Source organism: Phyllostomus hastatus, unplaced genomic scaffold (genome assembly GCF_019186645.2).
Source record: "Phyllostomus hastatus isolate PE091 unplaced genomic scaffold, TTU_PhHast_1.1 phas_contig_159, whole genome shotgun sequence".
NCBI classification, from domain to species: Eukaryota; Metazoa; Chordata; class Mammalia; order Chiroptera; family Phyllostomidae; genus Phyllostomus; species Phyllostomus hastatus.
In genome coordinates this window covers 12,267,176-12,285,217 of record NW_025333640.1, presented here as the reverse complement: position 1 = coordinate 12,285,217, position 18,042 = coordinate 12,267,176, and the positions used below count along the sequence as shown (strand labels likewise).

Below are 18,042 nucleotides of genomic sequence, written 5' to 3'. Positions count from 1 at the left end.
AGTATTTATACCTTATTTGATTTCACCAACATTTTGTCATTTTATAACTGGAAGTGACACAAATCCTGCAAGTTTTGTTAATTTTTTCATTTTCTTTGGAGCAACTGTAAATGATATTGAGTTGTTATATTTTAATATCAGTTTCCACTTGTTCATTGTCAATGTATAATATTTAGTTGATTTTTGTGTATTGACTTCATATCCCATAACTACAATGAAGTCATTAGTTTTGGGAGTGTTTTTGTAAAGTCCTTGGAATTTCCTATGCAGCTAATCATGTCAACTGGAAACAGCAATACTTTTACTACTTCTTTTCAAATCTGTATGCCTTTAATTTTTTCTTGCCTTATTGCAGTAACAGAACTCCCAGTACTATGTTGATTAGCAGTGATGAAAGCACAAATCTGCCTTTTCCCAGTTGTAGAGGGAAAGTACCCAGGCTTCTACCTATATGCATGAAGTTAGATACAACGTTTTTTTGTGGATGTCTATTACGAGGATGAGGACATTCCCCTCTATTCTCAGTGTTCTGCCAGTTTTTACCATCTGTGTTGAATTCTGTCAAAGATTGTCTGCATGAATTAATACAATCATATGATTTTTCTTCTTTAGCCTGGTATATCACATTGATTTCCTAATACTGAAATAGTCTTGCATTTCCAAACTAAATCCCACTTGGTCATGGTTTGATATGACTTACTAAAATTTTGTTGAGTATTGTTGCATCTAAGTTTTTCTAAGTTTATAGGTGTAAAGTTGTTTGTAATTATCCTTTTCACAATCTGTAGTGATAAATCCTTTGTTTCATTCCCAATACTGATGATTTGAGTCTTTTTATTTTTACAAATCTTGAGAGATTTATCAATTTTGCTAATTTTTTTTCAAGAAACAAGTTTGTTATATTAAATTTCTCAATAGTTTTCCTGATTTCAATTTAAATGAATTCTACTCTCATGATTTCCTTCATTCTGATTGCTTTGGGTCTATTTTTATTTTCTTCTTTTAGCATCTTAAGGTAGGAACTTACGATACTGATTTGAGACTTTTCTTCTTTCCTAATGTAAACATTTAGTGCTATAAATTTCCCTCATAGCAGTGCTTTATTTGCATCTCACAAATTTTGATAGGTAATGTGTATATTTTCATTCTGTTCTATCTATTTTTAAGTTTCCCTTTAAATTTCCTCTGTGATCTTGTATTGTTTAGAAGTGTATTTTTTAATTTTCAAATGTTTATAAATTTTTGTCATTTCTATTATTGATTTCTAGTTTAACTCCATTATGTTCAAATAGGAAAGCTTTATATTAATACTGTGTAATTTTGATTCTTCTGAATCTGTTCAGGTTTCTTCTATGACCCAGCATATGGTCTACCTTAAATAAAGTTCCATTGGCAACTGGAGAAAAAAAAAAAGGACATTCTGGTATTGTGAGGTAGAATGTTCTGCAAGTGTTAATTAGATTTTGGTGGCTTGTGGTGGTGTTTAGCGATTCTGTATCCTTGCTGATTTTTGTCTAGCAGTTCTGTTGATTGTTGAAAGTGGAGTATTCAAGTCCCCAGAGATATGTGGATTTGTTTATTTCTCCTTTTAGCTCTATGTGTTTCTCCTTTATGTATTTTGAAACTTGGATGTTTGGTGATACCCATTTAGGATTGCAGTAACATCATATTGGACTGATTCTTCTATTTTTATGTGATATCTGTCTTTATCTCTTTGCCCTTAGGATTGTATTTGCTATGTTTACAACAAATTCTTTTTTGTTTACTTTATTTGAGAATGTCTTCCATTCCCTTCAATCCTGAAGGACAGTTTCATCAGATATGGGATTCAGAACAGTTCTTTCAGTATTTGAAAAGGCTATGCCACTTCCTCATGGACTTCATGCCTTCAGATAAAAAATATGTTGTCTTTCCAACTGGTGCTCCTTCACAGGTAATGTTAAGATGTTTTCTATGTCTTTTACTTACAGGTATTTATTAATATTTCTTAGTAAATAATTAAGTGTATCCTATTTGGGGATTTGCTTAGATTCTTGAGTCTGCAGATCTATGTCTTTCACCAAATGTGGAACATTTTCAGTTGTTATCTCTTCAAGTACTTTTTTTCAGTCCAACCCTCTCACTCATGTTTTGGGCCCTGATGAAGCCTGTATTAAATATTTTGTTATTATTCAACAGATCTGTAAGACTCATAAATTTTTATTAGTATTTTTTTAACTTTGTTGTTCACACTGAGTAAATTCAATTCATCTGTCCTGTTCAGTGATTCTATCTCCTGTCATCACTACAACTAACAGTATTAGTGAATTTTAAATTTTGGTGATTATATTTTCCAGTTATATAATTTCCATCTAGTTCTTTTTTTATAACTTCTACTTCACTGCAATTTCCCATTCATTCAAGAGAATTTTTAATTGCTTGTGAAAGCAGCTTTAAAATCTTTGCCAAATAATTCCAATTATCTGCCTCTTCTGGTACTAGCAGTGTCAGCTCAATGTCCTTCCTCATTCAAATTGTGGTTTTCCTGGTTCTTGGTGTGACAAGTTTTTTTTCTTATATCCTAAATATTTTAGTTATTATGTTAAAAGACTCAATCCTATTTATATCTTCTATTTTAGCAGGCAGTAGCCCTATTTAGGTTTAGCATTTATGTTCTGGCCTACTGTTGTGGGCTTTCATTCCAATGAACTCCTGTAATGCTGTTCTGGTCTGCTTCATTGTTCTGGTGCTTATGGAAGTCTCTGCCATCTTGGGAAGATGGGAGTTGCTTCCCTGGGCCATCTGCTATTACAGGTAGATCTCCGGAGGATGGGAGGTAGACACATGCCACTGGCCTGGTCTCCTATGTCACCAGGTAGAGAGCATGGAAAAATAGCTTTGTGGTGACTGCTGTTGCGGGGTAGATGGAGGTGGTCAAGGGCTTTGCTGCCAATGATGGGTCAACTGCCCTGTGAGTCACCTGCCCATGCTCTGCTTGCAGAATGGGGCTGGGTCAGCCTAAGGCTTCACTGCTGCCGGCAGCTTAAAATTACTCACAAGGATCCTACTGTAGCAGGTATTGGGATTCTTCTTTTCCAATATTTTGGTGAGTGAAAGGCTTTTCTTATTTTTTTTTCTTTTTTCTGTGTTTATGGTGAATCTGGGTTGTAGGCATGTCCAGCCTCAGTTCAGAACATATGGGAGATGAAACTGAGTTTATTCCTCAAACCCTGAAGTCCCTAGACAGTTCCTCTTCTTTCCAGCATTTAGAATCCCATTATCATCGTGTGTTATACCTAATTGTATTTAGAGAGGAGGAGCAGGGAAAAGTGGGTCTACGCCTTACTGTTCTAAAACTTTGCAGAAGCTACTTTTTAGTGGCTAGAGTTTTTGCACTGCAATGCATTCTATGATATGACCAGTACACGAAAGTCAGCAGAGTTACATGGCATTGTTGTAAAAACTAAAGAGAATGTTATGGGTTGAATTCTGTTCGCCCAAAATTCACATGTTACAATCCTGACTCTGGTACCGCAGAGTTTGACCTTATTAGATAGGATCTTCATCAAGTTAAAATACAATCATTAGGGTAGGCCCTGATCCAATGATTAGTATACTTATAAAAAGGGGATATTTGGAGATAGCATGTGAAGAACAGCATGTGAAATTATGGCAGAGATTGGAGGTGATAATTCTGCATATCAAGGAATGCTAAAGATTGCCAGACCACCACCAGAAGATAGCGAAGAGGTACGGGACAGATTTTTCCTTATGGCCCTCAGAAGAAACCAATCCTGTCAACATGTTCTCAGAGTTCTACCCTCCAGAACGGTGATAATAAATTTTTGTTGTAGCCACTTAAGACTGTGGTATTTTGTTACACTAGCTCTAACAGACTAATAATGTCAATAATGCATACAAATTGCTTAACATAATGTCTGACATAGCAAGCTTCCAAAACCAGTAGCTATTATTTGTCTATCTCCTTTATTCCTTATCTTAAATTCTCTTTCTGACACAAAGCCTAGTATATTATAGACAATAAATGTTTGCATAATACTAAATAAATGCATGAAGGAATAAAATATTTAATATAACCGCACATTTTAAAGGCACTTTTCCATTAGTATGATACAGAATGATTTAAGATGAGTTAAGAATGTAATTTCTCAAGGGAAATAATACTCCATTGTGTTTTATAAAATTCAGAAGTTTTTCTGTTAAGTTATTCAGCAGAAAAAATAGATAATCAAGAAAAATCCTCGTACCTCTGTACTAGGAAATATGCACAAGAATGTTCAAAGCAGAATTAGTACTAACCTGTTGGGAGAGTTAATAATTGTGATATATTCACCAGTGGAATATTATACTGCTATACTCAACTACATGAAAATCTTAGAAAAAATAATGTTGAATGAAAAAAAAGCAAGTGCTAATCTATATACGGTGTATTTTTATAACGCTCAAAATAAGCAAATCTGAAAAATGCATTATTTATGCATATATACATAAGTGGAAAAAAGTATTTTAAAAGTTCATAGGAATGATAAATTCAAAGTTTAGGATAATGGTCACCACTGGGAAAGGAGGAAGGAGCAGGTTAGGACAGGGATTGGCAAACAATGGCTCAAAGGACAAATCCAGTGTGCCACCTGCATAGGCATGGGCCATAAGCTAGGAATAGTTTTTCACATTTTTAAATGGTGGGAAAAAATGAAAAGAAGAAAATTTCACGACCTCATGAAAATCACATGAAATTCAAATTTCACTGTCTATAGTTAAACTTTTTTTAAAGCTCTTCCATGTTCACTCACTTACACAGTATTTATGGTTACTTTTGTGCTACAGTGAGAGTTAGTACATATGACAGAAACTTTATGGCTCAGAAAGCCTAAAATATTTACTTTCTGTCCCTTCACTGTAAAACATTTGCTGATCCCTAGATTAGAGAACAATACACAGACTGAAATTTATTGTTAGTCTTCTACCTCCTGGATATATTATTTTGCTTTAGAATTTTTATATATATATTTTTCCATATATTCTTTTTTAGCAAATGTTGTACTTTAGAAAAATTTGAAAAAGTTTTACAAATGGGAAAAATAATCTTTTCAAAATACACAATTTAGTGTTAAGAATTTAATATTCAGATACTGTAGATTAAGATTCAGCAAACTATAATCTCCAGGTGTGCTGCCTCATGGTGTAAAGAAAGTGTTACTAGTGCATAGCCACACCCACTCTTTTAGGTTTTCACTGTCATGGCAGAGTTAAATAGTTATGTTAGGACACCATATGGGCTTCAAAGCCTAAAATATTTACTATCTGCCCATTTACAGATAGGCTTATCTATCCCTGCTCTACAAAATGATCATGTCTACAAGCTGTACCCAAATTAAAGGAAATACCAATAGAGGATTTTAAAAGGAACAAACAGTGCAGTAAAACGGTTGAAAGCATAACCTTGAGAGTCAGACAGCTTAGCTTGCACCTGCCTCTGGACATATTATGTGGTCTTCAGCAAAGTTCTAATGACTCTGAGCCCGTTTTAAACCTGCAACTTGGAAATAATAACCCCATCCCAGAGAATTATTGTCAGGTTTAGATTTATAGTAACTTTAGTAAATTTTTATTAACACTGTTCAGACAAAAATAAACACATCACTTGACTTGAAGTCGTTCTTGTTACAGTTCCCCTAAACTATGTTTTTAAAATTTCAGTCACCCAAACATCGAAAATTTTGAATTCCTACACAAGTATATGATATTATCTTAAAATCCATAGTTTCTTTAAATTATAATTCAACCTAAAAATTATTTGAGTTTTCAATGCTTATTAATAGGTCAGGGATTTTGATTTCATTTGCCATACAATGTTATGATTTATTAGGATTTCCCAAAGCAATTAATAAAATATACTAGTCAAATAATTTAACTACAACAGTTTTCCATTTCCAGAGGATTAATCTTTAAGATCCAGAACTTATTCTTAATTGTTTAGTTTGTTTACTGGTGTGATTTTTAAAAGCATTAGAAAACACACATGAGGTCTAAGACCTACATCTGTCACAACCTCTGTAAGACTGCTTTTCTTCATCGGGAAGAGATATTGTGAGTTGATATAAGGATAAGTCACAACGTAAATATACATGCATTTTTAACCTGTACAAATAATGAGCATTAATATATATCAATGGAAAAATATTATGTGCTGCCTTAAATTACTGATGCTGACATATTTTTCTTAAAGAGTGAGGGTTCTTATCTTAAATATTCCTCACTGTAGTGTGCTATAGGTACCGTTATTATATAAAGATCTCAGCAGTTACAATGTTGGACTGAGAAGCAAAAGTTGTTACAGCACACAAACATGCATTAATAACCTGTATAAAATTAGCCCTCAAACATTATTCCATCCATACTTAACATCAGGGTCTAGTGGCATTCCTCACACCAACATCTCTGCCAGATCCATCTCTCCCTGATTGCTGGATGGTGTAAACACATGACAATATAATGCACATCTAATACAAACTGATTTGACACAGGAAGATGCTAATCTTGCCAAAGATGAAGGATTTCATGAAGATGATGACAGTGATATTGGAAAACTGCTCAGATAATATGCAAAATCATCTACAAATATGACAGAATTCAATAAATTAAGTGAATAAAAGAAACCACAAAGAATTGACATTGGCTTTTGAAAATATTTTGGGTATTAAAAATTAAGAAAAGACCTTTGGAAAACTGACAAAATCTCAGCCACTTCCAAAAAATGACTCTCTTTTGTAATATAGTTATAAAAGTAAAACCTAACAAGAAGTGAATGATGTATCATTTTTCATTGATATGAATATTTTTTACATTTTAGTATCTATGAAATGGATGCATCTAATTATTAATTTAATGACACCTTATAAACTGTTATAATCTTATGAACTATTGGCCAGGCAGGAGTTACAACATAAATTTTACTGCCTGAGAAATTTAGGATCTTTTTATTAGTTTTTTCTTTCTTGGCATCATAACCAGAAAACCTCTCAGAGTTTCCATTTTAAAAGACCATGTGAGCCCTTTAACAGCAGAGTTTTCTCTTTCTGGGTGTAGAAGTGACCGTCGGGAGTTTGAAACATTGGAGGGGTTGGATGCAGGAAAAAGGACATTTGATGCAGACTTTCCAATCTATCTCTCCAGTAGAAATTCTCTTAAGGAGCAAAAGGAAAAGAGGCAGTATTTGAAGAAATATTAATTGAAAATATCCCAGAACTGAAGATAAGTATTCAGATTGAAAACCTTCAGTCGGAATCTGAGTTGAGTTAATGAAAAAACAATTAAGAAATATTCAAGAGAAATTCTAGAATATCAAGAATAGCAAAAGAGTCCTAAAAGCTAGGAGATGGCAGGGGGAGTGGGCAGAAATCCCTCATAAAGGAAAAGGAACCAGAACACAATCACATGTCTCATTAGCAATAATGAAAGGAAGACGATAAGGCAGTATCTTCAGAGTGGAATGGAAAAGAATTTGAAACTTAGATTTCATTACCCAGCCACATCGTCATTCAAGACTTTCAAATGCAGCCACGATCAGATCTCCCACCCTCCCTGAATGACTAAAAGTCTGGACCAGATAAACAAAGCAACACTTTATCAAACACTGGACAATAGGACAACGATCCTTGAGAGAAGGTAACAAGTGAGCTAAGCCCAATGACTGACTCCTTCCCTGGCAGAGTTTCCAGGCTGCAGCACATGGTCCCCATACAGCTCAGCAGTTTCCCTGAGTTAAGGAAACAGCAGCCAGAGCTTGGGAAGTTGATCACTAAAATTTGCAGGATGGAGAACCAAAGAATAGAAGGCTGCACAGAGACGAGTACTAGAGATGTGTTCAGGGTTTCCTCTGAGTCTCCTGCTGAGTGACAATTAGCATTAATGTCAATAATACCTCAAGGCTCACTTAGGGCTGGGAGTACTTCATTCTTCCAGCAGCCACAGTGGAAAGACCTCCAAATTACAGGGCGTTGAGTACTCAAGAGTACCGCCTCAGCAATGGGCCAAATTAGTTCAAGACTGATGGCTGTTCTGAACCTGTCTAGCAAAGCTTAGAAGCTACCCTTGAAAGACTTAAACTATTTCCAGGTGACTTAAATGCATACCAGGAAGAACCAACATATTTAAATTAAAAAAAAAAAAAATTAAATACACAATGCCTGGCATCCAATCACAAATTACCAGACAAATAAAAAAGCAGGAAAAGATGACCCCAATGAGTAGAAAAATCAATCAACAAACACAGACTTAGAAATGCCAAAGATAACAGAATTAGTAGATAAGATCATTAAAATAGCTATAATAATTATATTCCATATGTTCAAGAAAGTAGAGAAAAGCATAAATATTCTTTTTTTAAAGATTTATTTATTTTTAGAGAGAGAGGAAGGGAGGGAGAAAGAGAGGGAGAGAAAAAACAACATGTAGTTTCTTCTCATGCATCCCCATCTGGGGACCTGGTCCACAACCCAGGCATGTGCCCTGGCTGGGAATCAAACCTGTGGTCCTTGGGCTTGCAGGGCAGCACTCAGTCCACTGAGCCACACCAGCCAGGGCAAGAAAAGCATAAATATTCCAAAGAGAGATGTGGAAAGTATAAAAATTAACTAAATAAACAAACTTTTAAGACATAAAAAATTCAATATCAATATTCAAAATTCAATATTTTAAGAGATAAAATATACAATATCTGGATGGGATTAAAAGCAGATTACACAAAGTAGAAGAAAAGTCAATGCACTACAACTATAGTGATAGAAGCTACCCAAAATGAAACACAGAAAAAAAGAGTGAAAACAAATGAACAGATCAGTCAGCTGTTGAGAGAGCATTACATGTTCTAATATATGGGTACTGAGCATCCTCAGGAGGAAAAGAGAGAAGAGCAGAAAAAAACATTTGAAGAAATAATGGACGAAAATGTCAAATTTGATAAAAATTATAAACCCACAGATCCAAGAAGCTCAATGAACCCCAACAAAATAAACATGAGGAGTACACTAAGCTACAGTGTAATGGAATCACTTCCAGTGATGGAGAGAGAATGTTAAAAACCATCAGAGAAAAAAAAAACATGCATACATACAGAGATAAAAGGTAAGAATGACAGCAGACTTCTTGTCAGAAATGCCAGGAGATAAGTGGGGAGATACTTTTAAAGTACTGAAAGAAAAATCTTTCAACCCATAATACTATAGCCAACAAAAGTATTTTTCAAAAAAGGCAGCAAAATACTTTTTCAGACACACAAACACTGAGCAAATTCACCAGCAGACCACTGCTATAAATTATCATTTAATAATGAAGACAAAATAAGGACATTTCCCAAAAAATCTTGAAAATTTTCTCTCCAAAAGGATTACCAGAAAACATTCTCCAGCATGTACAAAAATAAACTGAGGGAAAAAATAGTAAGGTGGAAGGAACAATACTAAGGAAAGAAATCTGTAAGTCTTGATAATTCTAATTGTTTTAAAATATTTTAAATTAAAATCTGTAGCTAAAATTCCAGATGCCAGGACAAGAGGAATGGGGCAAGAGAAAATGCTGGATGTTCTCTTCTACTGTCTACAGCATACAAAAATGGATTAATTCCAGATATTAGAGACACATAAACTATTGTATATTAAAAATATAAAGGGTAACCATTTAAAAAATTAGCTATCTTCCTGTGATATATTTCTCCCCCCAAAAATCCTAAATTGAAATGACTGCATTAAGTCACAAAGATACCACTTATGAACTTATCACAGATTTAAGTCTAACCAAAATGTGTCACCATGAATTGACCTTACATGGCTGTAAGTTCATACAGCTATGAACTCACTCCCAATTAACCAAACCGACAACAGAATGTTACCCTTGGTATAAAAGATATAGCAGAAGAGGGGTTAAATAAGTTAAGATATATCACAACTTTACACTCTGCAAATGTTTAGAGTAAATGTTTGTAAAAGATTACAGTTCTTTCCATTTATACCTACCTTACTCCAGACCTTCACTTTGAACACTAATACGTTCAAAAACCTTGAAAGAAAAACAATCATACCATATGTCCTTCGGCACGAGCTTTATTCTGCCTTGCTTCCCGTTTCCGCTGTAGGAACTCTTCCACTTGTTTAGCTCTTTCCACAGCTAGCTGTCCTCTTTGCCTGAGCAATGTGAACAAATAACAAAGTCAGAAATTCTGAACACGAAATACTCCATAAAGTTAAAAATTATTCTATATGTTTTCTTTGTTGCAGAATAGGAAGAAAGGCTGATGTGAAATAAGATCTTCCTCTGTAATGAAGAAACACCTATGTGGTACACAGGACCGACATTGCATCCAGACCAGACACACCTTATCCATCCTGGAATCATAGAGCACACATTAGGACTGGTAGTGGACAGCATGTGTGCAGGGCAGAGGCACAAACAAATTTCTCTTTCATTATTCCTAATCTTCAAGCTACCATGACTTGGGTGGGGTTTATTTCTGAATTTGGTGATGTGGAACTAGATTAAAATTCAGCTGCCTAGACATATTTGAGAGTCATAATAAAAGGCTCTTAACCAGCTTTAGAGATTATCTAATCCTAGAAGATTCCAGTGATGGAAATTTCCCAAGAATCTCTTTTAAGTACCACATAAGGTAAATGTACCTTAGGCCATGCTCATTCATAGCTTTGTGGTGGGACAGATTTTAAGTTTTTATAGCTTAATTTCATTTCTAAAATATTTTTAAGTTTCGGTTGGTTAACAAAATATGTAAAAGACAATTATTTGAGGCATAAAAATAAGAAGTGTTTAAATCTAGTGGAAGATAGAAAAGGAATTATTGCATGTAATCTTCAGAGCACAACTGAGATATAGTCCTGAAGAAAGGCCATAGGGAGTTTGTGGGCTTTAGTAGCCAAAATCCGAGTAGAAGCAGAGGCAAGAGCTCACTCATCTTTGCTCCTCAACTCCACAACTAACTATGACTACTGGGGGTAATCATACGATTACTGTGAGTTCTATGATTACTGACTGGGGCTTGGGTTGTATTTAGTTTTGTCTCCTACACTTAGCATGGTAATAGGCACAATATATATTAGAAGTTCAATAAGTGTTTGTTATTGATATTTTTTATTTGTAGTCTAGACTCAACATGTTTATACTTTTTAGTGATTCAGAGAAAGATATAGAAATATAACTGGAAAAGATAAAACAAATAACCGTGCTATTTTTTCCTAATCTATTTTACTTTTTCATAGCTTTGATATTCGAGGAATTCACACATTGCTTTTTACTATATTTTTGAATTTCATACAAATAAACTTTTCTTTTTGTTCGTTTTCGAAATTGCTACTATACTGCTTTAATTTTACTTCAACACTGATTAAAGAAGGATATAGATATATTTTATACAGAGTTCTGAAACAAGCTTTACTTGGAAGCTCTTGACATTCTTCTGTAATTAAGTATAGTCTAAAATAATTTTATGTAGCTATAAATAGAAGAGATTAAATGTAAGAGTAACCTTGTTAAGATTTGTAGTAGTAGAATAGACTTCTATATAAAACAGTAAACAATTTGATTTAGGTAGTAGATACTAATATATGATACAGGCAAGGCTGGATCCTGGCCAGCGATAGCCCCATTTATATAAAGCTGGGCCTGAAAAGGGCAGACAAACTTTCAGAGGGTATGGTGCTCAGACATGTCTACTGCAAAACCTGGGGACACAGAGGACCAATCATAGATTTACTTTTAAAAATTCTATATATAGGTGGACCCACGCAGTTCAAACCCATGTTGTTCAAGGACCACTGCAGATGAAAGTTCATTCAGCATTTGGAATCACATTTTATTTTTAAAGTACCCCAAATTTTAAAACCAACTAAATAACTTTTCAGCCTGTTCATTAGGAGTATCTCAAGAAGCTGAGAAAGTTTCATAAATGAGTGTACTAAGGAGCTGAACTCTCCAGTCAGATGGACTTAATTTAAATCCCAGCTCTAATACTTCTTAGCTGCCTAAATCCCAGGTTTTAAATCTCTGTAAGTCCTAATGTCTTCATGTTTATTTAAAAAATAATATCTAATTCAAAGGGTTGCTGTGATGAATGGATGCAACTTGTTATGTAATAAATGTTCCATAAAGAGTATCTGTCATGGATAATAACTCTAGTGCAACAGAAGAAAATGTATACTATACGTTTGAATAGAGCTAAGCCCACCAAAGTTGATACAAATAAGGAGTAATGATCTCACAACCAAAAGTGGTTTATAAAAATGGAAAAATTAAAATACTGAAACTGTATCTGATGCTCAAAAAAAGATTGGCCAGAAAGTGTGGTGTAGTGGAAAATGTAATTGAGACACAGCTATTTAAGAATATCTGAAACTCAAGTATAAATACATGCAAATGTTTCAAGGTTATAACAGGAAATTGATGCAAATGGCCCAATGTAGTCCATCATTTGTCATTTCAAGTGTGAAGCAGCAAGAAACATTCTGGAAGATAAACAGTGTAAAGGAAGCAAAACACAGTTTTTCCTATTTTCTTTATACTATACATACTTATTTTAGGAGATATGATTAAAATAAAACAAAGCAAAGCCAAACCAATTACATACTAGAAAGAGCAATAACATGAGAATAAAAGCCACACATAAAATTTGCTTTGCCATCTCATAAAAACGTTTACATTTACGTGTGAGTCTGTATAGCCCTTTCTCAGAAATGGAGAATCCACAATGAGCTTAACACCTCAGACTACTGCATATAATTCATAATGTTAATTTATGTTCACCTCTGCTCAACTATCTTTTAGTCATCTTTTCTAATGAGGGGGAACATAAAGGTTTTTCTTATACTCAATAGTATTTTCCTTAAAAAGACAAGGAAAAAGCAAGGTACCTAAATTTTCAGAGTGATATTCTGAAAACTAAAATGTTTTATAAAAAAATGGGAATGTGTAAGAAAACACATATGCTTACTTAAGAAAAAAGGAACTATGCAAATTAAAACTACTGACTACTACCATATTAAATTAATTCAATGGAAGAAAAGGAAAAATCTGATGAACAGGATCATATAGAGTCATAAATCAGAGCTGAATGTAAAGAGAAAACAAGCCAAAACAACAAAGAGAAAAGTGAAGTTCTAAGTGATGAGGAAAAGAAAAAAAGACATGCTTTGTAGTTTTGCATAAAGTGTGATTCCATTTAAATATATTCTGATTTATTTAAAGCAAGTGGATGAAGTTATTACAACCATATGTTAGCTCAAAGTTATCACGTGTTCCTTTAAATAGTATGTTCAGCCTATAAAAATTAGGCTGAATTGAAGAGCTACATGTTTGCCATATGTAATCAAAAACCAAATTTGCACCTGAGAAAATTACTGCAGCCAGAAGGCAAAAAGAAGTCAATGAAATCAATGAAGAAAATATTCACGAAGTACAGATACTCAGCTAGACATGACATAAGGCAAAATTACACATAAGGATGAATTTATGAATCATCAGAGTCCAACCGGTCTGCACTAGTTTCTTTAGACGGCCTTCAATCTCTTCAAAGTTTTTGTAATAGTGTCAACATCAGGACAATAGTGACAACCTGCAGCCCCATTAGGAAATCCTGGAAGTACTCCAGGTGAAATTCCTCTGTAGGTAAATATGCACAATGAGTTGTATTACTTTCTCTGAAGCAAAGCATAGCCATACCTTCCTGGAAGCCTTTGCCCATGTATTTCTCCTTTCCATTTAACTTCATTATTTTCTGCTCTTTGTTGCTGCATTTGATCAAAAATAGCATGATAATGTTCATATTGTCCTCGAGAAGAAAAAGATGATGGAGCCACAGCCCCTCCACTGCCAAAAAAGGTAGCCTAGGAATTAAACAAACAGCTCTTATATGTCTGTCTCATAACACCTAAAACGCCTGCACTATCTTAAAAAAAAATTTTTCAACACTTAACTCTTTTAAAAAGTAGTTATCTAATTTGAAAATATTAATAAGCATATATCCTAAAGGAAAATATCTTTTTGCTATAACTATTAACAATCAAAAAGTAGTATATTTTGTTACTAACAATAAAGTATAATGTAATATAACAAAAAATAGAAAATGTCACTAAATTTATGTAAATATCAAAAAATCTGGTCTTAATTAACAGGTTGGGGAACAAGAATCTTGTGAACATTTTATGTGATCCTATTTTATTGTTTAAATATGTATAGCTTATAAGTAAAGCAGAACTTCCTTTAATAACACTCAAAATTATAATTTAACAAAAACAGTTATACACGATATTTAATATACCCCAAATCCTTTGATTTAACAAGCAATAAAGATATAAACACCACTGAAACATACTCTAGGCATGAATAAAATAAGCAAAACATCATATCTATCCTTAGGCAGTTTACAAACAGGTTGGCAAACAAAGCACAAAACTAGAAATACATTTCATGAAATACATTTCATTGTGGCAAATGAATGGTAACAGGCACACTCTAAAGCAGTAGGCACTGAGCAAATTGACAAAATAGAGAAAAAATGTCAGAAGCAAAACCCCTAGAAATAAAACAATTAAAAAATAAAACACTGGAGAAATATATTGTTCTGGGAACCCAGCTTTGAAAACAATGCAAAAAAGAGAGATTTAATATGAGCCAGGGTATTATAGCAAAAATAAGCAATGTATGCATAGGTTGTATATTTGGGCTTCAGCAGCAGTGGGAGGGATTAAGAAGACAAAATTAGAAGGAAGGCTACCAGGGAACACTTAGCTTGGTCATGCAAAGTTGGAATAGCTAACTGCTGCCAAGCCTGGGTGTTTGAGTTCATATAATACATAAACAACAGAAAGCAACTTTCTAGTAGGAGTAGCCTACAAAACCAGTTTTTAGGAGTTCAAGAAGTCAAATTATACATGAACAGCAGGAATAAGAGAGAGAACAAGGCAGAGTACTAATTAGAAGGCCTGCTGTCCTGCCTCCAAGTCAAGAGACCTAAAAATAAAAAGGCAGTCCACTAAAAAGTAAATGCTGAAGGGAGAGCTGGATTCCCTGTGGGAATGACAAAGGATAAAGGCAAAGGCATAAGGATGCAACCCCATACACCTAAGAACTCAAGTGCAAAGAAAACTCACAGTTAGAAAACAGATATCAGAAGAGGGTAGGAGTTAAAAAGAAGTGTTACAGAGGTCATGTTACAGAAGTCATGGTGGAGGAATTTCACTGAGATAGGAAAATCAATCACCTTGAATGAGGAAGTAAACACACTGAAAGTAAGACTTAACTGCTATGACTAAAGTTGAGCGGCAGTGTTTAAAAAACCCTTTTTACTGAGGTGATAAGAACAGAATCCAGAATACTAATAGTATAGGAAGAGGAGCTTCCAAGTGATAACATCTTAAGGAAGAAGCCTAGCTAAGAAAAGATACAAAGAAACATATTAGAATCAAATAAAAGGAATTTCAGAGTACTCAACGAGATAGAATGTCTTAACATCTTGACATAGTAGGCTGCGTGAAATATTATAAGAAAGCGTAGTTTTTAAAAATATCAGCTCAAGATAAATACAGACAACTGATTAAATATATTTGAATGGCAAGAGATGAATGTTGATGGAAATAGGTGAGATAATAAGGCAGGAAACTCCATCAAGGGTTCCTTATACATATCTCCAAACTGTGAATCTCAGGACAAGAATCAGAATTCCAGTCAAAGGTAGTCACATCTCCTATAAGAGTGTTTACTCTTCAAGTTTAGCCTGGTGCTCATAACACCTTAGCTTGAATTTGAGTGTTTTAATGTTTTTCTTTAACAAATTATGTAAAAATCGCCAAAGATTCCTACACTCAAAATATTGTCGAAAATACTATACTAGAATACTGAAGCAATATGATCTTTTAAGTCACTCACTTATTCACCAAATATAAGCATGCTGATGAATTTTGACAAATATATACACTCATGTAGCTACTACCACAAGCAAAAGCATATCCATCACCCCAGAAAGTTCCTTCATGCTCCTGTGAAGCCAATGCCTCTTCACTCCAGCAAATACTAATCTGCTCTGCCATATAAATTAGATTTGTCATTTCTATAATTTCATATAAATGCAGTCATGCAATATGTACTCTTGTGTCTGGCTTCTTTCACTCAGTATAATGTTCTGACTGACTCATGTTCTTGCAGGTATTAATAGCCCATTCCTTTATATTGCAAATAGTATTCCAATATATTTTCAAACAACAGACACGCTCTAACATACTATGATTACAACATGATCAAACTACATGTTGAATATTTCTTAATTTTTCTTAAAACATTCTTAAGAAACATCAAAAATGAATAAAGCAAAAATGTCCCAGATTTTGCAGATACTAAATAATCAAAGATGGTCAGTTACTTATACATTAAATAGTGTTTTATTATTTAGAAATATACAGTAATAGTCTTAATTTTTAAATACTTCCCTTAATATCGAGTTTTTGTTTCATCTTTATTTTGGGGACTCCTTAATTTGATTCACATTACACTGAGCCTCCAGATCCTTATCAACTATACAGAAATCGAATAGCCTAAGAAGTAAATATTTCAAACCCTGTGGAGAATAAGTACAGAAACTACTGTATTTTTTGGACTATAACACATACTTTCTCCTCCCAAATTTGGGAGAAATAATGGTTGTTAATGCTGCTGTTGAGTTCTGTTTACATTTACATTGGTGAAATATTATGTTATTTATGTTATTAAATATTTTACATTTTTTTCCTTCAAAATTTTTTTTCCTATTTTCCTCCTCTAAAACCTAGATGCATCTTATGGTCTGAAAAATACGGGTAACACAGAATTAGAGTCATGAGAAATTTCTGTCAGGGCAAATCCATTACTTTATTAATGCTAAATGAAAGCATTATAGAATTTAAAAAGTGAAGCAGAAATCTATTAAGTACATAGTATCTAAAACCATTGGAAAATTGTCTCAGTTACCAAACAATATTGATAAAACTGGACTTTAGGATTAAATATAGCTTTAGATACCATAGTAAGATACTTTATTTCATAGAAGAAGATAAACACAGAAGGAGGAGAAAATAATCAAATTCTCAACACCAATCACAGATGACATAAAATGCTTTACAATATCAGAGAGCCTACACCTTGACTGGTAAGTTTTTACCTTCCAATCAATAAGATATGAAGTTATTTTAGAATGGGCCAAATTTTGTCTGAGTCATTCCTTGTCATTCAGGAGGTAGTAAGTTGTACTTCATAGTAAAGTAGACAGTACAGTACAAAAATTACAGTACAGTTTTAAATAAAATTGTATTACTAAAGATTGTATAAGTCTATATTAATACCGAAGTTTAAAAAGTGACCATCACTGACTTACTGATATGTAATATAAAAAAACTTGAGCATGTCAAGAGACTGAAAACAAATCAAGAAAGCCAGAACAGAACATACATATCTACACAAAACAGACAAAACAAGCTTTTATTCATATCCTAACTTGTGAAGAAAAGAAACAAGAAGGGCAATTCAACTTGATAAATAATCTATCCGGCACTTAAATAACTAGTTTCATGATCACAGGTCAGAGAAATTCACAGTTTAAAAACATGCTGACCAACAGTCTATTGGATGACGCAAATTAAAATTATACTACAGAGGAATAATAGTGTGTCCATTTTCACTGCTTTGTAACAAATGACCACAAACATCGCAGCTTAAAATAACATCCGTTCATTATCTCACAATTTTCCTGGCTTAGAAGTCTGGGTGCCGGTTATCTGAGCACACCCGCTCAGGATCTCACCAGGCAGAAATCAAGGTGTCGGCCAGGGCTGCAATTTTCATCTGGGGCTCAGGTCTTTTTCCACGCTCACTGGTTCCTGGCGGAATTCATTTCCACGTAGCTGTCACGGCCAAGGTCACCCTTTTCTTGCTAGTTGTTGGCCAGAAACCACTATCAACCCCCAGAGGCGATCTAACTTCCTTACCACATGAATGTCTGCTTTTTTCCAGGCC

The 18,042-nt window shown here is 34.0% G+C and overlaps 1 protein-coding gene across 3 annotated transcripts in view; it reads right to left on the bottom strand.

The window, feature by feature from the left end:
* Positions 1 to 18,042, bottom strand: part of NEK1 (NIMA related kinase 1) — a 101,317-nt gene that overhangs the window by 46,256 nt on the left and 37,019 nt on the right. For all 3 annotated transcript variants that reach the window (XM_045831325.1, XM_045831328.1, XM_045831326.1), the window contains 2 exons: positions 13,723 to 13,886; positions 10,079 to 10,181 (listed from right to left, as the gene is read on the bottom strand). In XM_045831325.1, coding sequence (XP_045687281.1) covers positions 10,079 to 10,181; positions 13,723 to 13,886 — 267 coding nt within the window. The remainder of the gene's footprint in view (positions 1 to 10,078; positions 10,182 to 13,722; positions 13,887 to 18,042) is intronic.